At 37.5% G+C, this 26629-nt stretch overlaps 1 protein-coding gene across 3 annotated transcripts in view; it reads left to right on the top strand.

Annotated features, from left to right (window-relative positions):
• Positions 1–26629, top strand: part of KHDRBS2 (KH RNA binding domain containing, signal transduction associated 2) — a 567172-nt gene that overhangs the window by 347825 nt on the left and 192718 nt on the right. For all 3 annotated transcript variants that reach the window (XM_028097797.1, XM_088024326.1, XM_028097796.1), the window contains exons 5-6: positions 14901–15028; positions 20926–21124. In XM_028097797.1, the coding sequence (XP_027953598.1) occupies positions 14901–15028; positions 20926–21124 (327 nt within the window). The remainder of the gene's footprint in view (positions 1–14900; positions 15029–20925; positions 21125–26629) is intronic.

Genomic DNA, 26629 nt, shown 5'->3' on the forward strand with positions numbered 1-26629 from the left:
TTGTCTTTATTTCCTAGCATCATGCTATCAAAATAATACCCTGATTGATTTTTTAATAAACTTGATTTTTTAGAGCAATTTTAGGTTCACAACAAAATCGAGCAGAAAGTGCAAAGAGTTCCCTTTTATCCCCTGCCCCCATATATGCATAGCTTCCCTCATTGTCCACATCCCCTTACTGGAGTTGTGTATTTGTCACAATTGATGAACCAACATTGACATATTATTGTTCCCCAAAGTCCATTGTTTACATTAGGGTTCACACTTGGTGTTGCACATTCTATGGATTTTGATCAATGTATAATAGCATGTATTGCTATAGATCGAATGTTTGTCCTCCCCACCCCCAAATTCATATGTTGAAAACCTAACCCCAAGATGATGGTGTTAGGAGGTGGGATCTTTGAGAGGTGATTAGAGTAGGGCTGTGGAGCCCTCGTGAGTGGGATTAAGTGCCCTTGTAAAAGAGACTCCAGGGTAAAAAGATGGTCTTTAAACTAGAAAGTAGGCCCTTACCAGACAATGAATCTGCCAGCACCTCGTTCTTAGATCCCAGTCTCTAGAACCATGAGAAATAAATTTCTGTTTTTTTATAGGTCACCCAGTCCTATGGGTATTCTGTTATAGCAGCCTGAACAGACTTAGATCCATGTCTCCACCATTGCAGTATTATATAAAATAGCCTGACTGCCTTAAAAATCCTCTGTACTCCACCCAGTCACCCCTTCCTCCCCTTTTTGCTCCTGGAAACCACTGAACCTTTTATTATCTCCATAGTTTTGCCTTTTCCAGAATGTCATATAGTTGGAATCAGGTAGTATGTAGTATAAAGCTGCTATAAGCAGATGTGTGCAAGCTTTTGGGCTAACCTAAGTTTTCAAATCCTTTTGTAAATACTAAAGAGCATGATGTCTGGATTGTATGGTAAATGTATATTTACGTTCGTAAGAAACTTCCAAACTGTCTTCCAAAATAGCCGTGCCCTTTTGCATTCCCACCAGCAATAAATGAGAGTTCTTATTGCTCCACATTCTTGTCAGAATTTAGTGTTGTCAGTGTTCTGAATTTTTGCCATCCTAATAGGTACATAGCCAAAAATTGTTTAAATTTACAATTACCTAATGGCATATGATGTTGAGCCTGCTTTCATATGCTTGTTTCTAATCTGTATGTCTTCTATGGTGAAGTGTCTATTCATATCTTTTGTTCATTTTTTTAATCAAGTTGTTTATTTTCTTACGGAGTTTTAAGAATCTGCTCTATATTTTGGATAACAGTCCTTTATCAGATGTGTCTTTTGCAAATATTTTTTCCCAATCTGACTTGTCTTCTCATTTTCTCAAAATCCTGATTGAGTTTTTAAATTTGTCCTGTGTTATTTTTCAGATTATTTATTAGCTTTCAAATCAGTATTTGCATTTGATTCTGAACATAAAACTTATTTGTAGGGGCGCCTGGGTGGCTCAGTCGGTTAGGAGTTTGACTCTTGATTTCGGCTCAGGTCATGACCTCAGGATCGCGAAGAGCCCCGTGTCAGGCTCTGCACTCAGCAAGGCGTATGCTTGTCCTCCCTCTGCTCCTCCCCCACTCTCTCTCTTCCTCCCTCTCAAATGAATAAATAAAATCTTTAAAAACAAAACAAAACAAAACTTTCTTTGTAAAGCTTAGTTAAGCAGGAGTTGGCAATTGTCCCAATATTTATTTGTATATGTAAATATATTATAATTATATTCTAAATAGGGATAAAACAGAAGATGAGATATCTAGAAATTTTGCATGGAGTCCCAAAACTCCAGTTGTGTTGCAAATAATTTGGAGAAATAGGAAAAGTAATTTGGTGAGAGTTGAATTCTCTGCCTTCACATTCACACCTTTACCTATATAAATATCAATAACTTAGAACAATAAACCAACAAAGTTTTACAAATATCTTTTTAGCTTTTTAGAAGAAGACCATATGAAAATTGCTCACATTAAATTCTAAGCCTCAAAATGGCTGATTTGCAATGATCAGGCTAATTAAGTTTAGAATTAAGTGTATTTTAGAAACTCATGGAAATCAAACCTCTTGGAAGAATGTTTTTGTTCATTATAAAATCAAGATTTGGGTATGTATTTCTAATCTATAAATTGTCTGGAGGGTGATAAAGGAAAGAGAACCATAGATCTGCTCTGTACTTACTGATGCTTTGGAAGCAATATCCGTGATAGTGCAGAAGGCAGCCAATTAATGGCTTTTGTGGTTTGCTAAATGCTTGAGTAAAGTTGAGGTGTTTAATAACCACAAAAGCCCTTTACTGCCACTAGAGTCCTAAGGCTTTAGTAGCAATTCATATTCTAGACCAGCATTAAAGCTGGTACAACGAACCAGAGTGTAAATCTCTTTTTAAAGCACTTTCTTTCTCCTCCGGAGGATTTGTTGATACTATTTTTAAAATCTTTTTTAATTTCTTTTTGTTTCAGTGACTTTGCAGTAAAGAAGTACATGAAATGAGATGGTTTGCAAAGCAAAGTATCATTTGAGTATGTGTTTTGTGAAGAAATTATTACATTAATAGATAAGAATACAGCCACATTTCCATGTGCACATAGCACCTGAATCATCTGTATTTCAATGCTATAGTTGGAAAGTAAAAATTCAGTAGCCTGTCCTCCTTTTGATATCCATGGCAGACTTCTTCATGAGAAAGTCTTGTGGAGACAGCTTGGGCATTATTTAACTGGATTATTATGACCACTTTTTCATTTTCCAGCTATAGAAATAGAGCCAGAAATGACTTGTTCAAAGGCCCAAATCTGCCCTCATTCCAACCTTCACTGTCTCATGTCCAGACTGCTCTAAAAGTCTTCTACGGTAATTGAGTTTCTGTAGAAGTGAATGACATCCCTCTGACTCCAGTCCTTCATCCACATTCCTGAGTAATCCTTCCAAAACTTGTCCATGGTGATGCCATTCTGTGAGTACTCATTATCTTGAGAACACAAACCTCCAATCTCCCAACCTGCATTCTCTCCACACACCTTTCTACTGTCTACCTCAGACATGATGCTTTAGGAAAACTGGATTATTGACTATTGTATCCGATCACTTTTCTATCATGACTTCATGACTTTACACATTCAAATCTTCCTAGATTGTTCTTTTTCACCTCTACCAAATTTCCACCTCTCTTTCTGATCCCTAAATGCCTTCATGTAAGGGCATTTATGTTCCCTCTTATGATTAATAGACGATGTTTTTTGCCTTTATTTATTTAGTTTTTTGTAAGCAGGGTTCTTAAAGACAAGCTATCCATATAGGAGAGAATCACATCACTCCTTAAAAAATCCCGGATTTAAAAAGGCTCCTTGTTTACAAATAATGTTTGCTTTCATTTTTTAAGAATAGAGAGAGATGAGGGAAACTCACATTCACTATCTTTCCCAACTCAGTGATGACACCACGACTGAGTCAGTAGCACAAACCAAAAATCTGGGAGTCACATTTGAGTCCATTTTCTTCACAACTCCCCCTATCTGATCCATCAGCAGTTTCGGGAAATTCTGCCAAATATGTCCACAGGTAACCAGTGGCCCTTCCTCTCCACCACTCTCCTCCATGGTGATGGCAAAGGCAACTGCCACAGCCAGCATGCCTACTGCTACAACAGTGTCTTCACCCTTCTGCCTGTTTCCACTCCAGTTCCAGGTTAATCCGTTTTCCTAATAGCACCCTGAATGTTCCCTCGAAGACATAAAACTGGGGGCTCCTGAGTGGTGCAGTTGGTTAAGCATCAGACTCAGTTTCAGCTCAGGTTGTGCTCTTGGGGTCCTGGGATGGAGCCCACCTTGGCTCTGCATGCTCATCGCTGACTCTGCTTGAGATTCTCTCTCTCTCTCTCCCTTCCCCCCCATGTTATCTCTCTCTCTCTCTTTCTCTCTCATAAATCTTTTTTTAAAAAAAGACAAAATACTGGTTGTTTCACTGTCCATTTAAATTCTACCTAGGCCATCTATTATATTTAGAATAAAGCCAAGAAGAGCCAGCATGATCTAGCCCCTGCCTACTTATCGGACCTAGTATCACTCTCTCCCATGCTCACTAAATTCTTGACATATGTGCACTAGAATTCTCTCTGTTCCTTAAAGAGTCACAGCTTCTTCCTGGCTCATGGCCTTTGCATTCCAGCCACCTGGGAGACTAGATCCAGATCCTTGCATGTCAGGCTTCTTTACACTCAGGTCTCAGTTCGTAGGTTACCTCTTCAGACAGGCTGTGGCTGACATCCCATCTAAACCAAACTTTCCAAGCAGTCCCTCAGTCATGTTGCCCTGTTCCTTTTTATCACAGCATATTATCGTCTGAAATGAGCTCACTTTTTCCTTTGTTTGCTTTTTTGTGGTCTGTTTCCCCACTTTAGAATGTAAGTTCAAGGAGGGCCACTTTGTTTTCTATATTTGCAGCACCTAGAACAAGTACATAAACAAATAAGCATATTTTTATATTTAATATATATATAGTGTTACTATATTTAATAATAATACATTTTTTCACCGAGGAATTCATAGTCCCAGATGCTCCCTTCCTGGCTCCTGGCCTTGTAGGTTTGTACAGGTTCAATAGAAATCCTGCTTTCTGTCCCTAGCTCTGAGTGGTATGAGCCTGCGCTGGTGGTATTCTAGATCTTTAGAACAAAGTAAGAATCCTACTTTCAGGCAAAGGACAGGAGCATTGTAGATAGTATGCAGATGTGGCTTGAGGTTGTAATTCATAGGAAATAAAGGAAAACTGAAGTTCCTTTGGCTGGTCCCCAGCTCCTGAGAGCCTATGATTTCTCCCATTGGGATGAAAACAAATCAAAGTATAACCTTCATCATTGAACATAGAACTAATGTTGATGAATCCTAGAGCATGTTCTTTATAGAACAATTAAATGGTTATCTTCTTTCAGTCAAAGTTTGCAGAATAAATCTTAAAAGTGAGTGAAAAAGGGATTAGGGGAAGTTTGTGACCTGAATGCTAATTATTTTTTTTTAAGATTTTATTTATTTATTTAAGAGAGAGAGAGAGAGCACACATGCATGAGTAGGGGGAGAGGCAGTGGGAGAGGGAGAAGCAGACTCCCCACTGAGCAGGGAGGCTGATGTGGGGCTCGATCCCAGGACCTTGGGATCATGCCCTGAGCCAAAGGCAGATACTTAACGACTGAGCCACTCAGGCTCCCTATGAATGCTAATTCTTTTTTTTTTTTTTTACATATAACCATGTATTAATGCTAATTCTTAATACTACTTCTCCATTGGCTTTGCTGAAAGGACTTGACAGACACAAGTGATTTGGTAGGGAAACCAAATGGTCTTGAAGTACCTGATATTGGACCTGATTCCAAGAAAGCAGGCAATACCTTTACTCTTTGAGATGCAGGGTTAAAGAGGGAAGAGATTCAAGGCCTGAAAGGAGACTTAGAGATGGACCATCAATCCCATGTTTGTTGAGAGGATCTGGTGGCTTCCTGCAGTGAATCTTTTCTACAGAAAGATTGATTCTGACAACCTACAGTGTATGTTCATTGTGTGGAGAAGGAAAGGGTGCTGCCTGATTTAGCTAACTCTAGTGCTCTCGAGAAGCGCCATGCTGATGGCATGTGGGATTCGGGAATCTTGGGATTCCCAGGCTTCTGGGAACAGAGAGGTGTGCTGTCCCCCTTCAGAGGAGAAGTCCACCATGCTAGCCGCTCTGCATGGGCCCATGACAGCAAAGAACCCAAGTCTTCCTGCTTAACCATCTGCCCCTGACGAAGAGGCTTCAACTCAAGAGCTATTCAGAGGCTGAACAAACCCACCCACAGATAAACGAATACAATTTATAGCCCATTAAAGGGCCTTAGTCAATTGGAGGAAGAAAAATCCAGCCAAACATTTCAACAGAGGGTTCCTATTGACGCAGAACCAGTGGAAGCAAGGAAAGGAAGAAACGACATGTATCTCGCTCCTCTAACTCTAAATCCATGTTCTTTTTCACTTTGCACTTCTAATTTATTTCATGAGGCTACGTAAGAACTTTCACATCATATTTTGATGCATCTTCTAATACTTCTTCATTGTATTGCATTCATATATCACAAGTCCATTTCTTCAGCTACTGACCATGGAGCTAAAGTTTTTCATCAAGTGTTTATTGGCTTCCTTTCCTGAGTATGGGGTAGCTGAACTCTTAGCATCCTTCACCCTTGCTGGATACTCTCACTCTTGCTCCCCTATGCTTGGCTTCTGTGCTACATTCACCTTTCCCACCTGGCAAATGATTCTGTTCACTTCTAATGTGGCATTTGAAAAAGTGACATTTTAATTATTTTTAAGGACTACCCTATTGTAATATGATTAAATATTCAGGAAGAGTACCATGCAAAGAATTTTTTTGAAAAAGATTAAATTTGGGAGGAACTGGTAGCTGCAAGCCAAACAAAAGGATAATTTTAAACAAACAAAAAAAGGCATGCACAGCATATTTTATACTCTTTTTAAAGAGCTTCAAAAAAGTTGCCATGGCTTAATAGGTTGTTTTCCTGATTAAAAAACACAGAAGGAATCATTACAGTATTTTCATTTGGGAAAAAACAAAAAGACTTGTAGAAATTTTTCTCATGAGCCACCTATATACTCTTCTTAGTTAATACTTTTCTTTCTAAAACAGAAATGTAGGGGCACCGGGCTGGCTCAGTCGGTTAAGCGTTTGACTCTCGATTTTGGCTCAGGTCATGATCTCAGGGTCATGGGATGGAGCCCCCATCAGGCTCCATGCTCAGCGCGGAGTCTGCTGAACATTCTACATTCTCTCCCTCCCTCTCCCTCTGCTGCTCCCCCTGCCTGTGCTATAAATAAATAAATAAGCAAGTAAATAAATAAAATCTTAAAAATAAATAAGCAAATAAAACAGAAATGTAGAATTCAACATTTTTAAAAATAAAATAAAAAGTAGCAACCACTAAAAAAATCTTTATAATATTGGGAATGAATTATTATTTAAATCAACAGAAAGAAAAATGAATTGAGCATACACTGATTCAGAGCATATTAAGAAGGCATCCCTCCTTGCCCAGAAAGAAGAACGTTTCATGAACAGGTGCAGGGATCTAGTCATCTGGAGTCACTTAAGTCCTGCTGGTTAAGGGGCTTTCCTCCACTGTGTCTCCAACACCTACGTCAATGTCTGGAACTTACCTGCTGCTCAAAAATACATTGAATAAATGATGATTTATTTAGCAAACTACATTAAGAACTTCTAAAAATCTAGTTGTTTAGATGCATTACTATCTTGAATATATAAATTTTCTATGTCCAGGGGAAGGCTCAGAATTTCAAGGTTATTAATAAAAAAAATCACCCACGTGTGCCATAGTCTATCAACATTTTTCATGCAACAGAATGTGTACTCTTCTCTAAATGTATCCTTACCATGATGATTTCTTTGTTAAGAAGAATTTGGATCCATTTGATCAATGTACCAATAACTATCATCAGTTCTGTGTTAGCCAGGAGTTTGTTTGTTTTTTGTCTTCGTAAATTAAGGTAGATATAATATGCCAAAGTATTGAATCAATGCCTATTTCAACTTAAAATTCAGAAAGAGCTCCTGTATCATGTGTGCAGTAAAGTTGCCAAGGAAATTTGCTGAAGAAAATAGCGTCATTTCGGTTCTATTTAAACAAATGGAACTTGGTATTTTTAGAGTAACAATCCAAATCTCTCATTTGCCATTATTTAAATATTTATCTACTACCCTAAATCTAACTTGAGGTAGTGGCTGATTTTATAAGCCAGGATAGGTGAAGTTATAACACCAAATACATGACTCAAATACACTGAATTACGTGAATCCTTTGGTGCTCAATCAAAAGGTCTTGGCTCCTGGAGCTCATATATTAGTGGCCAGTGTTTGCTAAGGTTTAATAAAATAAGATAGAAAATAAGTCAATCATCCTGCAAAATATCTACCTAAAAATCTGTATAGGTATTATCTTATTTGATGGTTTTTCTATAGTGTGCAACATGAGTTGGTAATGGGAAAAAAAGAGAAAACATTCTTGAGTGACAGAAATTGCCTTCACTAGCAGTTCAACATACCAAGTCCACAATTTTACTTTGTGATATTCTATGTCCTTTGGAGAATAAGCATTACAAAGCCTTTATCTAGACCTTATGCTGAGTCATGCACCGAACAGATTCTTAATAAATCTGAATTGACTGTCTTTGACCACATTTTGTTAATGAGGTTTCCTGGTGCCACGCCTGGGCTTATTAAAACTCACCCTGTGTTGGCCAAGAGCTGTTAATCTAATAGACTAAGATGTTTTGCTAAATAATATCCAGCACAGCACTGGTTGTTCTCCGAAAGAGCTTCCTACCCATTCTAATTCAGCTACAGATTTGATATTGGCACAGGACCCATTACCTCCCAGTCTTTCTTGTTTATTACTCTAGTGAAAGTGCCCTAACCTAATTGTTTGTAGGGACTTGGGAAATCCCAGGTCTCTTTGTCTTGGCCCAGACAGGTTACAGTCTGCATTTCATTCTCGCCCGATGTGGTCTGACAGTCTCAGCATTGGTAGAGCTGAATATACGTTCACATGTTACCAGTGGTTATAATCACAGTTTTAAATGTGCAGCACCAGTGCCCATCGGAGTCTCAGAGGAGGAAATTTGGCAGGAAAATTGTCCCTCACTGTGCCCCCAGGTAGCCTGTCTACACCTGTCATCACCTGGCATCTATCCACAAGTGAAATAATCTTCCCAATTTGTATTTGGGCAAAATGCCATCATAACAGATGGACATGAGTGTATGTAACTGGGAAGTTATGCATATACATTAAATATGCAGACTATGAGCATGAGTCCTTTCTAGGAACATCCAAACATCTGTCTGCTCTGAGCTTTTGTGTATACCGTTTACACCATATGCCGTCACAGTGGGAGGGCCTTGTCAGAGATATAGAAAGGAGCGCGCATGAGTTTCATGGAAATTGTTTCATAGGGCTAATTTGCCTCACCCTGAGCAAAAGGAATATATAACAAATACTGTAAATATCTTTGTTTTTATTTCAAGGGGGCAATTTTTAAAAACTGATTTTGGTAGCAAACAAGCAAAATTTTGGACATTATAGGAAAAATAAAGTTAAAATTTGAATCAATCCTAAAATGTGCTTGTGTGTGGTATGCGTGTGTTATTTAAGCCTTGATAGATTCATTTGAAAGTTCACTGTTAACAATCCCTTCTGTCTGAAACCAAAGCTGCAGATCGAACCAATCAGCATTTGTAAAGCACCTTTTAACTCATCTGCAAGGCAAAGTGTGTTTTTAATGTGTGTATGATTTATTTACTGTTGGTATACCTTGAAGTGTGAAATCCCAGTAATTTCGAATCTTATCTAAAATGGTATTAAAGTTCATCAGTAAGTATAACTCATTTTCTTCTTGACAGAACATTGTCTTTATAATATGGGTAAGTTTTATTTAAAAAATTTTGTAATATTCTGGTTTCGCACACAAGTTAAATACATAAGATTTTATTTTTTACATTTATTATTTTATTATTTATTTTTTATAAATAATATTTTATATTATGTTTATTTGTTAAAATGTTTATTTTATTACTTATTTATCTTAAATGACTGGAAATTAATTTTTCCATTCTTGTTCATCCTGAATTGTCATAACTTTTCTTTGTCCCTTATGAACTTTCTCACATGCTTAAGTATTTATTTTTCTATCTCTATCTCTTTCTCTCTCAAAGGTCTTTTAATATCAAATAAGAAAGAAAATAATACTAAAATACAAATGATCATAATTACTACCTATAAACTTATATTTTTACTTTTCAGTGAATGTATGTGCTAGCGAATTGGGCGTTAAAATTATAAATGCCATAAAACTATAATCACCCATTCATAGGTATAATTATTTTATGACTCTAGAACCTTAGAACTCAGTACCACTCAGGTGAACTATGTGGTTATATATTTTTTATAAGATAATATATATAAGGTAAACTTGGAATGTTTTGTTTACTTGTATCTTTAAGGTTTTATATAACTCAAAAAAATGATTTTATATAACTGAAGCATCAACAACACATGCCACAGTTAAATGTTCAACTGGATATACTAGCTTCAGGTAGACTCATGTTCTAGTTATGAAAGATTAATTGAAAATTAGATCTGTGCTTAATGAAGACTGGAAAAAGCACTATAATATAAAATTACAGAATTTAGGGTTTAGAAAATTATATTTATATTATAAAAATAATCCACAGAATATATTCAGTCTAGAAAATATTTAGTATCAACTATCCTTGCATGTGGGCATTAAAAAAGTTCTCTTCCATATTTATTTGCAACATGTAGATGCTTCATTACTATAAATACAGTGGTGTATATATTTTGGTTGTCTAATTAGAAAAACTTGAGTTTATTAAAAGACCTGGTCTTTTAACACTTAATGATCCAAACATTGTATTTAATAAGTTAACTGACATCTTTAGTGATACAAATTAACATGAAAAGTATTAGAAAATTTTTATCACTGCATTATTTTACTAATCTCTTATACAATCTTTGTGCTAATATTCTGTTATCACAAATATGTGCAGATGACTTTCAAATTTACTCTCCCAACCCAGATCTGAATTTCTAAGATAACACTTAATGTCACTTTGGCATTTTAAACCTAAGGTGATTAAGACCAACTACAACGGGCACCTGGTAGCTCAGTGGGTTACGGGTCTGCCTTTAGCTCAGGTCATGATCCCAGGATCATGGGACCCAGCACCACATCCGGCTCCCTGCTCAGCAGGGAGTCTGCTTCTCCCTCTCCCTCTGCCCTTACCCCACATCGAGCACATTCTCTCTCTCTCTCTCTCTCTCTCTCTCAAATAAATAAATAAAATCTTAAAAAGACCAAATACAAATTCTCCACCTCTAAACTTTTTTTCCCTCATTGTTTCTTTTATCTGGTTAATGTTCTACTTCTAACCGTCTCTGTACCTAAAAATGTCTTTTGTCCCTACCTTTCCCAATCATATCATATACTTCCCAGTCGAAGACTCCTAAATTTTTTTGCGGTTTGCCATATTCTCTCTCTTACCCCACCACACACACGCACACACAGCTTTTCATTGTTGCTGCAGTTTATCTGAGCCAACCAGATTGTTCTGGTCTCCTGCCCAAGATATGGTTTGTGTCTGTCCACTCCATGACTCTTTAATATTGTCCTATTAAGTGAGGTGTTAAAAAATTGGGCAATATACATTCATTTTCTTAAAAAATATCAATTACTACCCTTTTTGGTAATCAATGATCAGCTTCACGTTTCACGTTTAATCTGTATATAACCATTTTTAAGTAAGAGAACTGCAAGTACTCCAATTTAATCAGAGTATAAGGTGTGTTGAACAAAGTAAGTTCCACAAGCATTAACATTAGTGTATTTATCAAATCTTTCAGCTTTGTAATCTTAGGAACTTGGTTTCCTCAACACTTTGTATATTCATCTGTGCCCTCCAAGAAGCAGATGCCAAATTGGGATTATACACATAAGGATTTTGATAGGGAAAATGTTCTTGTAACAACAACAACAAAAATAATAAGGGAGCCAAGGAAGACTGGAGAGCCCTCACACTACAATATTTGATTGAAAGGAAAGAGAGATGGAAGGGCCTAGACTGTCCTGGTGCAACAACATTAAAAGCAAGTTCAGGGGCGCCTGGGTGACTCGGTTGAGTGTCCAACTCTTGGTTTCCACTCAGATCATGATCTCCAGGTCGTGAGATCGAGCCCCGTGTAGGGCTTCATGCTTGGTGGGGCGTCTGCTAGAGATTCTCTCTCTCTCTCTCTCTGTCTCTCTCCTCCCCCTTCTAAAATAAGTAAATAAATCTTAAAAAGAAACAGCCAGTTCAGCAAGGTTGTCAGAGAATCCTTGAAGCACAGGCAGAGGGATCCCGCGACTCCCAGGAATGGGCCTATTTTAGCATCTTGACCACATTTGGTCATTGACTAGGAGTTGTCCTTGGGGAGCATGGCCTTGGGAGCAATAGGATTTCAGAAGAGAGCAACTGGGATTCTTAGTCAATTACATCTGTAGTCAGAGGTCTGTATTCTCCTGACCGCCACAACCCTGGAAGATGATCCATTTCTTTAAACAAAGTATCTAGCTAAGCTCATAGAAAACTTGATTATATATCAACAATAGTTGTTTTGCTTACACTAAGAATTAACCCACAGAGTCAAATATTCATAAGATAAACAGATTCTCTCCAGGTTAGCAGGTTTCTGTCTAGAAGCTGAATTCCAATCTGCAGTTGGATCGGTGAACGTAGACTCTGAATAAAGTGTTTCAAGTGGACAGTTCAAACTTTAATGACACTAGAGTATGACATTAGCTATTGTTACCTCCATACTAGGGCTGTACCTGCCCTACAAGAAACGTGTAGATCACACCTGGGCCTATGCACCCTCCTTTGGACAGGAGAGGAAAAAGGCTGCTGAAGTATGCCTCTCTGACGTCGGTCTCTCATGTTCCATGCTGACCAGCCCCCTCTGTTATTTGTTGGTTTTTGCAGAAAATAAACCACCAGAATGCTGACTTAAAGCACCACTTAATTATTTATTTCTACCCATTCTGGGGGTGAGAAGGTGATTTTCCACTCTTCATCAACTTGACTCATATTGGATGGCCCAGGATGGCCTCAATCACATGTTTGGGAACTCAGATGGGATGGTGGGAGGGAAGGGGTGAGTGGAGCCTCTCTCCACATGGTCCTCATTATCCAGAAAACCAGCCTGGGCTTCTTCACCTGGTGGCAAGAAAGGGCAAGCCCCAGTATGGAAGCAGTTTTCAAGTCTTTGCTTTTGTCACCTTTCTTCTTGTCCAATTGGCTAAAACAAATCACCTGGATAATTCTAGAGTCAGTGTGATGGGACCTTTCCAAGATATGGATGCAGGGAGGCCTGATCAAATTGGGAATTATTCTTTCATACTGTCTGGTTAATATGTTTCTCCTCCTTCACCCTTATTTTCTCCCCAGTCTCTTCCTCCCCCTCTTCTTTATGAGACTACATCTACATTATTACATTTTCTGATTCTAGCATAAAAGTAAAATTTACATATATTGGATTCATCTGCAATTTCTTAATTTTTAAATTTCAGTGTTGCCAACAAGGAAAATCTATCTCATTTTATAATTCATAAGGACCCTGAGAGTTCATGGGTTTTCCTCGGATAAGAAACTGCAGTGATCCTCTTGCCAATTAGGAATATTACATGGGAAAATAATGGAAATTAATTTTTCATTTTAATGGTGGCTGATCAGTTCACTCAGGTGAATTATCAGTTCATCAGAAGTAACAATTCATCACATTCCCTGATCCTAATGAAATAATAGACATGTTTATTCTTCAATTTGATGGTTGCTTGAATGTGAAAATTAAGAAGTAGAAGTGGAATATATATATTACAGTGGAAACTGTAATTTTCTACTGTATAGCTCTTCTGTCAGCCAACTGCACTTGAACCCAATTATGAGGTGCTGAAGAGGATGAACATGAAAGCAACATGTTAAAAATAAGAAGATAAATGCTTTGGAGTGACTAGTACTTCTGCTTATAATCAAGGCAATTTTGGGAGCATAAGATAAAGCTGTGCATTAGAAATCCTTGTAGGCTGAATGCATCCCTGCCTTTTTCTAAACAGAGGTGTGTAGGTGAGGATGCACAGTGTTCAGTTAATATTACTGTAGACATATATGCAGAGCTAAACTGGCAACATTGGTGAGATGATATACTTGGCTTTTGGGCCCACAACTAGGCTTCAAACATCATTTCTGTCAGCCTGCCCTTTACAGATATTTTGAGTGTCCACTTCTAGGCTCCTCTCCAGCACTAGCAAATCCACTACAGTGATTTCACTTAAACTTAGGTTTACTGAAAAAGAATTTAATCAGATTGGCCATTTGGTAAAAATAACCAATTATTCAGTTTTGTATTATTCAAGCAAGGGTGTGTGTGTGGGGTGTGTGTGTGTGTGTGTATTAATAAAAGGAGAGACAAGTAAGACTGATATTTGTTTTTTATTTTTATTATTTTTATTTTTTTATTTTTTATTTTTTTTTAAGACTGATATTTGTTTTTTAAAGAGTATTCATCATTAGTGACCCAAATCCATTCTTTGGTCCCATTAAAATGATTGATATATTTCCACACTGATGAAAGATAAAGAAAGTCCCTTTGACTTTGACTGAATCTCTGGTTATTGCTGTGAAATTTGCCTTTTACTATGGCTATCTTTCCATCATCCCAATGCTAGAACACAGAAAATTCCTTATTTTTAAATATTGTCCATCAAGTTGTTTGGTTGGATCGCACAGCTTCTCAGTTGTCTGAAACTGTGCCATATGATTTGCCCTTCTTTATGATTTTAACACAGTGTCTACTTCGGGACTTGAGATTGCCCCTTTTTGGTTTATGCATCACTAGCTTTTTGAGTATCATGCAGTCATTCGCAATTTACACATACCATCCCAGTAGAGTTGTTTTTCGGTAATCTTTATGCTAATCATCACTTTGGTATATTCCACGATTTTGTTCTATATTGCTGTCTTTCCTTTTCTGGCTAACACATCAAGTGATATCCCAGCACATTTCATCTGATTTCCTGCTGAGTACTTCCTTGATAAAAGAAGCAACTTCAATTTCTGTATATAAAAATAGGAATTTAAAGTATATACACTTCTACATCATTTTAGATTTTCATATACAAGGCTCCAGGAAATAGATGAAAAATGTCCTTTCATACTGTGTTTGTTCAGCTCTAAGAACCCCCATGCCCCATTTTAACTCATCAGGTCATGTTCTTTGTTTTTGTTTCCCTAGGACTACAATGATGAAATTCGCCAGGAACAACTACGTGAATTATCTTACTTAAATGGCTCAGAGGACTCTGGTCGTGGCAGAGGTATTAGAGGCAGAGGGATCAGAATAGCTCCCACAACCCCTTCAAGGTACATTAGCTCTCACTTGAAATGAATTAACAGCAAACGAGGATGGCAAGCCTTTGCCAACCTGCTCTGTGCCATGGTCACAGCTAGGAATAAACAACAACACCAGCCACCACGACAAAAACCATGACATTGAATGCTTACATAATGCATAAGCACTTTCATAAATTAACTCATCAAGTCTTCTGTACTGGGGTTAAGTATTATTCACAGGTGACAAATCGAGGTACAGAAAGGTGTCAAGAATTTGCCCAAGGTTACACAAGCAGTCTGACTCTAGAATTCACAGGTAGAGCTTTTAACAACTATCCTAAGAAAATAAGAGGTGCAAACCTGAGACTTTCTTCTTGGTGGTTCTGTCCTCAAGATTAGAGCATGCAGATGATACAATTATTTTTTTGAACCAGGATGACATTGCATGAAGAGAAAGTTAAAGATGTGTCTTTCTGGATTGGTAGAGAGACAGGTGATGATTAGCTAGGTAGGTAGACACTTAGATGGATAGGTAGATAAAAGATGCACCACTAGTCCAAAAATCCAGAAGCACACTTCTTGTATGGCTGATGGTAAGAGTATTGAAAGTTCAGGTACATTTGACTTTGCAATGTCTTTGGTCAACAGAGAGGATTTTATTGGGTATTATTCACTTTGCAGAAAAAAAAAAATGGAATCTTTCTGCATCAGAATTTGTTTTGTACAATTCTGAATTAGTCAAGCTTTCAATAGAAAGCATTGGTTTGTGAAGAGGTAAGGTAAAAGATACTCACAGCCTTTCCACATAGACTGTAATTCAGTCATTCTCTCTACCCTGTTAGAGCTGGCCTTCAAATCTCTAAAGGACGTAGATCTAGAATATTATTTTATACCTTGCACAGAAATCATCTTCAGAGATTTTAGGATACTTTGCTGATTCAATTTGTTTATTAAATTATGCCCCAAATATTGTCAACCACCAGTGTCAAAAAATCAGTTTTAACATTTTAATCATAAACACCTCCATTTTGTAGTTAATCAGAAAAAAATAAAAAATGATAAATATCATAAATATCCAAGTAAAATACCAAGGCAATAGCTATTTAAGAATAAAATGTGGCAATTCTGAAAATTACGTTTGACTAAAGGAAAACTTAAAATCTTCTAGAGATTATTACATTTTTATCCCTAAAGATGAAAATAAGAGCTCTGTAATGCTAATTAAGAACATTTTTTATTGCTAAAAATTAATGTGACATAACTTTTTTATGGATATACTTTTTATGGAATCAGTCTTTTATAAAACCTTGTATATTTCTAACCTCATCATGATGGGTTGTGAAATGATATCATTGCAGGTAATCCTAAATTGATTAAATCATATGCCTTAAATAATGAAACTGTAACCTAATATATATTTAGTTTTATGTGGTGTAACCAAATATATATTTAGAAAGTCTACAAAGAGGGGACAAGTTTTATTCTATATTCCTGAAATTAGGACAATTTAAAAAAAATAATGCATTAACTTGCTTTTGAGATTATAAAATCTTATTAATAGATTTTGTTTTGTTATTGATGGTCCTTAATGTAACATTATATTTGAGTATTTGAGTGGATCATATAAGATTTCAATTTCAGTAAAGTTCCATTCTAAAATATTAATCTTTAATGGTTTAATAAAGAATAGTGCATTGTGGTCTAGATTTTTAAATATGTTAGAAAAAAATTTGTTTGAAAGTTTTGTTTTTTAATATCCCATATATCATACAAATCTGATACTACATATGTAAAAAGAAGATAAAATTGTTGAAATTTAAACCTCACTTCAGTGCTATATTGATATCATTAATGTATTAACGTTAATGAAAGTAAATGGACCAGAATTCTGTTGTCTTCTATTTCAAACCACATGATGGAAAGTATCTACAATTAAAAAAGAATAAGGAAAGAGCTTCACAAAGCAGAAAATCATATTGATTAGAAAGCTTTTGAAAACATGAGTTAATGGATGCTAATTTGTACATACTTATGAAATTATGACTTTATTAAGTCATTCAATTGCACCTATATTCAAAAAGAATGGTGCCTGGGATATTTGAAAACTTCTATAATAATTTGTTGAAAATGTATTTAATTAAAGCAATTTTCATTTCAATAAATATATCTATAAAAACTAATCTTCCAGTAATTATGCATACCAGAGAACAAAGCATTATGTCTATATAATAATTTATAGTACATAATTAAAGAATTAAGATATTTGACATCTCTGACACACATTATCACTATATATTGATTGAGAGCAAACTGCAGAGAATAAAACATTAGGGGCAGATTTTGGAAGCTTTTGTTTACTACAATAAGAATTAATACATAGAACTAATGGAGTTTGTGAAAGAAGGGAGTAATCATACTTGTTTCTAAGAAAGACTACTCAGTCATCACTGTAAGTGAGAGAGAAAAATTAGAGCAGTCAAAGAGAGACAGACAGAAACACACTGACTTATGGCATGGAAGCCAGTAAGAAGACAAGTCCATTATCCAAAACAGAAAACACTCTTTGGACTATAGAGATACAGTACTAGGTTAGAGATTAGAGTTTATAGGAATTAGTGTCCAATCAGAGGTTGGAGAAGAAAGGATATTTGGCCCATAACAAGGATAACTCTCTGATGTCTAGCCTAGTTAGAGATTAATGACATCATCAACTAAGATTAGGTGAAGAACCAAGTTACACAAAGAATATAATTATTCCTATAATTAATTCAAGGTCTATGGATTGGTAGTGTGACCTTGAGCGAGTGACTTGTACTTTCCATGACTTGGTACTGAACCTTTAAAATATCTCAGGATTAGCTACATAACAACGTTGTCAAGGTTTTTAAATTAAGTGATACATATAAGGCAGTGGTTCCCAAATTGGTTTGCACTTCAGAATCACTGAGAGTTTCCTGCCGTTAGAGATTGTGATTTAATTGGCCTGGGGTGTGGCCTGGAATTTAGAATTTTTCAAAGTATTCAGGAAATTCTAATATGCAGACAAATGAAGGAACCTCTGATATAAGGCATATAATCCAGGATATGGCATGTGTTAGGAATGAAACAGGTAATAGTCATCATTAGCGTTAGAGAATGCAAGAGTCCAAAGAAGACATTTTCCAGCTAGTAATCAATCCACAGAGATAAATATAACAAGTGCAGTGGAATGGGGACTGTAAATGAATCCAGTGGATTTGGAAACTGGTAGGTTACCAGTAATCTCAGTCAAGAGTATTTTCAGCAAAGTGGGGAGGCAATAACTAGATTACATTCAGTTCGGGAATGAGCAGTCAGTAGAGAATTAAGGATGGAAAACTTTCGAGAAGTCAGAAAAATGAAGAATACTGCAGTGTAGATTCAGCCAGGGCCAGTATCCTAAAATAGGTGATGTGAAATTTCAGTTGAACTGGGGAAGAGGGATGTGAGATTAAAATTCCAAGGAAAGGACACAACATATAGGAGGTGATGAATCAGATTCAGGAGATAGGTTGGCTAGGGCTGTGTTTGTGATGCAACTGGGAGAGGAATGGGATGGGAAATCAGATTTGATATGAGCATCATACAATTTAAAAAAAAATTTTAGAGAGAGAAAGAGAGAGAGCTTGAGCAGGGAGAGGAGCAAAGGGAGAGGGAGAGAGAGAATCTCAAGAAGACTCCCCGTTGAGCACAGAGCCCCACATGGGGCTCAGTCTGACCATCCTGAGATCATGACTCGAGCTGAAATCAAGAGTCGACGCTCAACCAGCTGAGCCACCCAGGTGTCCTGAGCATCATATAATTCTAAAGCAGGAAGAATTGTTACAGATTCAGAGATCTGATTTTACCCATTAGAAAAAAAAAAAAAAAAAAAGAAATCCACCTTAAGCCCAGGGAGTTATACCACTTACTCACCTGTGATTATTCAGTGGGATAGACAGCACTTGTGAATGTAGTATAAAGCAGGGTGACATATAATTTACTACCCACATCTGGGTACTTTTCAGAGTGTTAAAGTGCTAAACTGAACAGGAAGCTAGGACAACAGTTGTAAATCAGAACTATTCTAGGCAAACCCGGACATATGCTCACGCTACTTAGGAGAAAACAGATTGATACTTGGAGGCCCAGTGGAAGTAAAGTTGGTCTTTACATCCTTTTCATAGATGTGTTTTATATTATCATGATAATATAGTATAGTGTATTCTCAGCTATTGTTGTATTTGAAGCAGGCACCGGGCCTTCTGGGTCTTTTGTATTTCACCTTCCCCAATCCAGGAGAGCATTCTCTGTACATTAGACTTAAAAGAAGTTCTCTGATAATTTCTCTATTCATCAGCTCTATAATCTATTTAAAACTTTTAAAAACTCTACCAGCATTCTTACTGTTCACTCACAAAAGCTCATTTTTCTGCAAGCAAGAAAGAGCCAGCTGACTGCTATTCATAGCAGAAAGCATAACCTACATCCCCCATCTGTGGACACAGCCAAACAGTGTGATTGTTGACATCCCAATGATCATTATTTTTCCCAAAGCTTTAGCGTTCCTGCTGAAAGCAGTGCTTTCTGGAGGCCAGCCTTTCAGACATAATAAAAAGTGAAATAACCACGCTTTTGCCCAAAGACTTCAAACACTCAACCTTTCCAAAGGCCTTGGAAAACCATAAAAGTTGGCTGCAACCATTTGATCTTAGGCTTTTAATACAAGTTACTTTTGTGTCAAGCACCATAGTACAGAGCATTCAGTCTTTTTTTTTATTGCAGAATCCTGACGTATTTCACTAACACCATAGTTACCCTAGGAAAACAAATTATATTAGTGATGGTACCAGTTCAGGGGGTTGTATGCATGATGACAAATCAGTGACAATGATTTGTGATTTCAGTGACCTCAAGCTTCAGCTACTGGAAGAAGCAGAATGATATCACTGTGCTTAGAGTTCCACATTTTACTAAAGTATGACAGTGCAGAAAGATTTTTTTTTTTTTGTAAATACAACATTGCACCTCACTGTCAATAACCTCCAACATGGAGGAGACATTGACATTCAGCAGTTCAGTCTCATGGATGGTCCAGTGAGTCATACAGGTTTGCCTTGCTATCCAGCATGCCTATGAGACCTTTCATAAGCTGAAATGGCATAAAGCAAAGAAGCAATTACCATTAATTTACATGGAAATTTTTTTTGAGTGTTCCCAGACCCCGGAAAAATAACCTCTCAGGCTCTTCTGGTACTGCTAATGGATGCACAAAATAAATGGAGATAAAGCACAGATGTTCACACAGTTCAAAGCTCTGGCGGCTTGATGTTGAAATGCTGAGTGTAGTTCCTGGGGAAGGAGCTTGGTGGGGCCCTCTAGCTGCTCGGGGTGCACGCTGCCCCTACAATGGCCTGCTACAAAACAAATGCTGAACATTAGTTTTGCTTTTCACAGTTTTCAGAAAAGCAGGAATCTTCTGATTTCTTTCAGTTAGTGAAAACAGGTGCTAATGTAGGTCTTTTGTAAAAGCAAAGTTGGCATAAGGGGAACTTTTAAAAAGCAGGAAATATTTATATGTTAGCTGAAGCTCTGATCTGAGTCTCCTTGGCAAAACTGGAATAAAATGAGTGGGTTGGTTTGTGTTGGCTTGTTTTTTTTTCATTTTACATGAGTTTCATTATAAGATGTCATAGCCAGTATTTACAAAATTTATTCTACTGCAGAGGTCAAAATACTTTATAGCCTAAAGAAACTCAATTACACACACACACACACACACACACACACACACACACACACACACGTGCTCATGCATACAGATAAATTTGGTTTTCTTCCCATCACATGGCGGTAAGATGAAAACTATCTGTTTTAGTCTCTTTCTCTCATCACTGGTTTCTCATCTGTACATGACCTGTTTCTCCTAGGGGCCGTGGGGGTGCCATTCCCCCTCCTCCACCACCTGGACGAGGTGTACTCACCCCTCGAGGGACTACTGTGACTCGTGGAGCTCTTCCAGTACCCCCTGTAGCAAGAGGTGTCCCTACCCCACGAGCCCGGGGGGCACCGACAGTGCCGGGATACAGGGCACCCCCTCCTCCAGCCCATGAAGCTTATGAAGAATATGTAAGTACCCTTGAGAAATCAGTGGTTAGGAAGAGTTCAACTGATTGGGTAACAGGCTAACCCTCAGAGACATTCAATACCATAAATGTAGCAGATGATGTCTGTTGCAGAACACAAAGGTAATTTGCAATAGAATTTAAGCAATGCATTTAAACGCGAGCATTTTGAGAATAGCTTTTATTTTTCAGGTGCCATAGTTGTTGGTACCAGTTAAACAGTTTGCATTTTAAGAATCAAACTATCCTGAGGTTTTCTTATTCCTTAGGAGATCAGTCTCAAAATGGAAATAATTATGAATATAATGTAAATTGTCATATACTCAGAAGTTTCTTCTGCCACATGTTAAAGATTAGCATAAAAATCACTCAGAAGTATTTGACAGATACAATGTGATTGTATTATAAACTTTGGTAATAATGTAAGACCATGCGACGGGTCTTTCATTTAAATATCCTTGCTCTCTCTTTCACCATATGAAACATATGGGATTGGCAGATACGAAGAAATCAAAAAATATAGAATGAGCAGAAGAAATGCAGTGTCTATAAGCATTCTGCTCCCTTCCCAGACACCATGTCACTTGATACGCCTTTTGACCTTTCATCCAGGTTGTTAATATCCCACTGGTCACATTGTATTCTAGTCCCGGTGACTAGAATATTGTGAAAATTATAAAGACAGACAGTTTCCTATTCACTTGTGTAACCACAGTAAATCTACTGTAAGTGTTAATTAACTGATGCAAGCCAGTCATCATCCTATGAAATAGATTCATTTTACCTTTAAAATTTCCAGCATGCTCATCCCTGGCCTAGGTTTTTATTTAATTCAACCACCCACAGACATGCTGTCTTCTTAAATGTCCTCTGTGAATGGTTACGTATTAAACATAAACTCTTAAAATAAATAAATAAATAAATAAACTCTTCAAGGACAGTTACTGTCACATGCCGGACACTCAAAACCTACAAATGTTTAATGAACTGGTTAATAATCAAGTAAAACTTATTCTAAAATAAAGTGAACATTATTGATAGTTGTCACTAAGAATGTATTAGTGTTTAGAGTATGTTAGTATTTAGGAATAACATTATGCTTAATATGGAACATTGACAAATATTTGCAAGAGTGAAGAAAAATTAAGTTTAGAAATCCATTTCTACTGGAAAAGGGGAAATGTGTTCATCTAAAGTATCTTTTATACCAAAAAAGGTCTTTTATACAGTATTAGGTATCAATATTTAAAAACTTTAGACAATCTTAAAATTGCAAAGTTAGAAACAGAAAATATATTCTATCTGGTAAACAAGACCACAGTTCAGGAAACACAGAGCCCAGTCTTGATTCTGCCATCTCTTTCCCGAGACAAAGTGTGTATGAAGTAAGAACTTGTTAAATGAATGAATTAAAAATCCACACCAGGGATGATGGGATGGATTTTTTTTTTTTTTTTATCTCCGGGAAACCTTCTACCTCTGCCATCTTTACGTGCATTGTTACTATGGTGTATTTGTATCTTCCAAATAGAAGTTTAAACAGTCAGATCTTTATTTCAAAAATTAAAAAAGAGAGAAAACCTTTTCAGGTAATAGAGGTCAACATTGTTATTAACCAGAAAATTTACAGGGCATGTGAAATTTACAGGGCACTGTGAAAGAGAGTAAGATTGGCAAAACATTGTGGCTTTGGTGTAGCTAAGAAAACACTGTAGCCTTTCATGTGCATTCCAATTTATAGTCAGATAAATCACTAGAGTGCAGACCCAATAAGAATAAACTACAAAAGCATAAAGAGTCTATAGAAACATGAGTGAGAAAGGTTATATTCTGAATGGGAATCTAAGAGGAGGGTAGTTCTTAGAGTAAGTAAAGGAAAATATGTAAAGCCATATAATCTGAATTTTTTACTTAGATTTTAAAGTACCCAGTCCCTTTTATTCATTCACTCAATCATTTACTGAGCCTCGCTCTTATTTTAGGCACTGTCCTGAAGGTCCTGGAGATGTAGCTGTGAACAAAACAGACCAAGTATCTGCTTCCATGAAGTTTACATTTTAGTGGGAGGAGACAGAAAGCAAACACATATCAATAAATGAATGAGGTAATGCCAGGTAGACATAAATGCTCTAGAAGAGAGGTGGTGGGAGGGTGCTACCATAACACGGGCTGTCAGGGAAGGTCTCTGCAGAGAAGACTTGAACAAATGCTTCATGAAGCAAAGGTCCAGGCTCAGGGGGTGCCTCCATAAAAGGCATCCCTGGTAAAGGAAACCAGCACAAATGCCCTGAGATGGAACCTGCTTGGAATATTTGGGGAACAGCAAGGAAGACATTGAAACTGGAACAATGTGTGAGGCAGAGGTAGCAGATAAGGTCAAGGGATGGACAGGCCAATTCATGTTGCTTTTGGAGTCTTGGGCAGGAGAGTGACATGATCAGATTTATGTTTTAAGAGGTTTATTCTGCTGACATGGAGAATAGAATATGGGTGGGGTGGGCACAGAGTAGAAACAGAGACAGGTGAATGACTTTTTGCAGTCACTCCCCACGGACAGAATAATAGTGTGGAGGGGGTGAGAAGAGATCAGAGTCTGAGAGCACTGGGAAAATGATCTGTTAGGATTTGATGATGAGATAGACGTAAAACTTGTGTAAAAAAAATGAAAAGGAAATTTTTGTAAAGTTTCTGTGAAGTGCACGTTAAGCTGAAACTTGAACTGAACAAGTGGATGACATCAAGAGGTCATTTATTGAAATAAGAGCCAGGGAAGGAAGTGGAAAGTCTGGCTTGTGGGAAAGTCAGTTATGTTGCTGGGGGGATGGGAACCTGACTTGCAAAACACACAGCAGCATCCCGAGGTTTGCATTCTCACCACATCACTTGCTGTGTCGTTTATAAACAAAACACTCGGAGGCTTGGATTTCCCTTCTGCTTGGGTTTTCCCTTCTACTGGAAAGGGGTAATGGGTACCTCTAACGTATCTTTTATACAGTATCAGGTATCAGTATTTAAAATCTTTAGACAATCTTAAAATTGCAAAACGAGAAACAAAATATATTCTCCCCTATAAACAACCCGCAGGAAACCCAGAGCCTAGTCCTGATTCTGCCATCTCTTTCCTGAGACGTAGTAGGTATGACATAAGTACCTATTGAATGAATGAGTTAAAAATCCACATCAGAGATGGAGGGGTTATATGAATATAGAGTCATGAACTCCAGTAATAGCAATGCCATCAGGCCTTAAGAAAGGCCTAACACAAGGAAATAGAAAATTGTGACGAATCCTCATATCTCATCTCTGTTCTCTGCATATGTTTCTTTTTTTTAATTTAAATTCAATTAACCAAAATATAGTACATTACTAGTTGCAGATGTAGTGTTCAGTGATTCATCAGTTGCGTATAACACCCAGTGCTCACCCCATCACACGCATATATGTTTTTTTTATTTTTTTATTGTTATGTTAATCACCATACATTACATCATTAGTTTTTGATGTAATGTTCCATGATTCATTGTTTGTTCATAACACCCAGTGCTCCATGCAGAATGTGCCCTCTTTAATACCCATCACCAGGCTAACCCATCCCCCTACCCTCCTCCCCTCTAGAACCCTCAGTTTGTTTTTCAGAGTCCATCATCTCTCCTGGTTCGTCTCCCCCTCTGACTTACTCCCCTTCATTCTTCCTCTCCTGCTATCTTCTTCTTTTTCTTTTTTCTTAAAATATGTTGCGTTATTTGTTTCAGAAGTACAGATCTGTGATTCAACAGTCTTGCACAATTCACAGCGCTCACCGTAGCACATACCCTCCCCAATGTCTACCACCCAGCCACCCCATCCCTCCCACCCCCAACCACTCCAGTAACAGTTTGTTTCCTGAGATTAAGAATTCCTCATATCAGTGAGGTCATATGATACATGTCTTTCTCTGATTGACTTATTTCACTAAGCATAACACCCTCCAGTTCCATCCACGTCACTGCAAATGGCAAGATCTCATTCCTTTTGATGGCTACATAATATTCCATTGTGTATATATACCACCTCTTCTTTATCCATTCATCTGTCGATGGACATCTTGGCTCTTTCCACAGTTTGGCTATTGTGGACATTGCTGCTATAAACATTGGGGTGCACGTACCCCTTCGGGTCCCTACATTTGTATCTTTGTGGTAAATACCCAGTAGTGCAATTGCTGGATCGAACGGTAGCTCTAATTTCAACTGTTTGAGGAACCTCCATACTGTTTTCCAGAGGGGTTGCACCAGCTTGCATTCCCACCAACAGTGTACGAGGGTTCCCCTTTCTCCACATCCCCGCCAACATCTGTCGTTCCCTGACTTGTTAATTTTAGCCATTCTGACGGGTGTGAGGTGGTATCTCATTGAGGTTTTGATTTGGATTTCCCTGATGCCAAGTGATGTTGAGCACTTTTTCATGTGCCTGTTGGCCATTTGGATGTCTTCTTTGGAAAAATGTCTGTTCATGTCTTCTGCCCATTTCTTGATTGGATCATTTGTTCTTCGGGTGTTGAGTTTGATAAGTTCTTTATAGATTTTGGATACTAGCCCTTTATCTGATAAGTCATTTGCAAATATTTTCTCCCATTCTGTCGGTTGTCTTTTGGTTTTGTGGACTGTTTCTTTTGCTGTGCAAAAGCTTTTTATCTTGATGAAATCCCAATAGTTCATTTTTGCCCTGGCTTCCCGTGCCTTTGGCGATGTTTCTAGGAAGAAGTTGCTGCGGCTGAGGTCGAAGAGGTTGCTGCCTGTGTTCTCCTTTAGGATTTTGATGGACTCCTGTCTCACGTTTAGGTCTTTCAACCATTTGGAGTCTATTTTTGTGTGTGGTGTAAGGAAATGGTCCAGTTTCATTCTTCTGCATGTGGCTGTCCAATTTTCCCAACACCATTTGTTGAAAGGACTGTCTTTTTTCCACTGGACATTCTTTCCTGCTTTGTCAAAGATAAGTTGACCATAGAGTTGAGGGTCCATTTCTGGGCTCTCGATTCTGTTCCATTGATCTATGGGTCTGTTTTTGTGCCAGTACCATACTGTCTTGATGATGACAGCTTTGTAATAGAGCTGGAAGTCCGGAATTGTGATGCCGCCAGCTTTGCTTTTCTTTTTCAATATTCCTCTGGCTATTCGGGGTCTCTTCTGGTTCCATACAAATTTTAGGATTATTTGTTCCATTTCTTTGAATAAAGTGGATGGTATTTTGATGCGGATTGCATCGAATGTGTAGATTGCTCTAGGTAGCATTGACATCTTCACAATGTTGGTTCTCCCAATCCATGAGCATGGAACGTTTTTCCATTTCTTTGTGTCTTCTTCAATTTCTTTCATGAGTATTTTATAGTTTTCTGAGTACAGATCCTTTGCCTCTTTGGTTAAATTTATTCCTAGGTATCTTATGGTTTGGGGTGTAATTGTAAATGGGGTCGACTCCTTGATTTGTCTCTCTTCTGTCTTGTTGTTGGTGTATAAGAATGCCACTGATT

Source organism: Eumetopias jubatus, unplaced genomic scaffold (genome assembly GCF_037043125.1).
Source record: "Eumetopias jubatus isolate StellerSeaLion01/CBP00866 unplaced genomic scaffold, mEumJub1_p1.0 scaffold_6, whole genome shotgun sequence".
NCBI classification, from domain to species: Eukaryota; Metazoa; Chordata; class Mammalia; order Carnivora; family Otariidae; genus Eumetopias; species Eumetopias jubatus.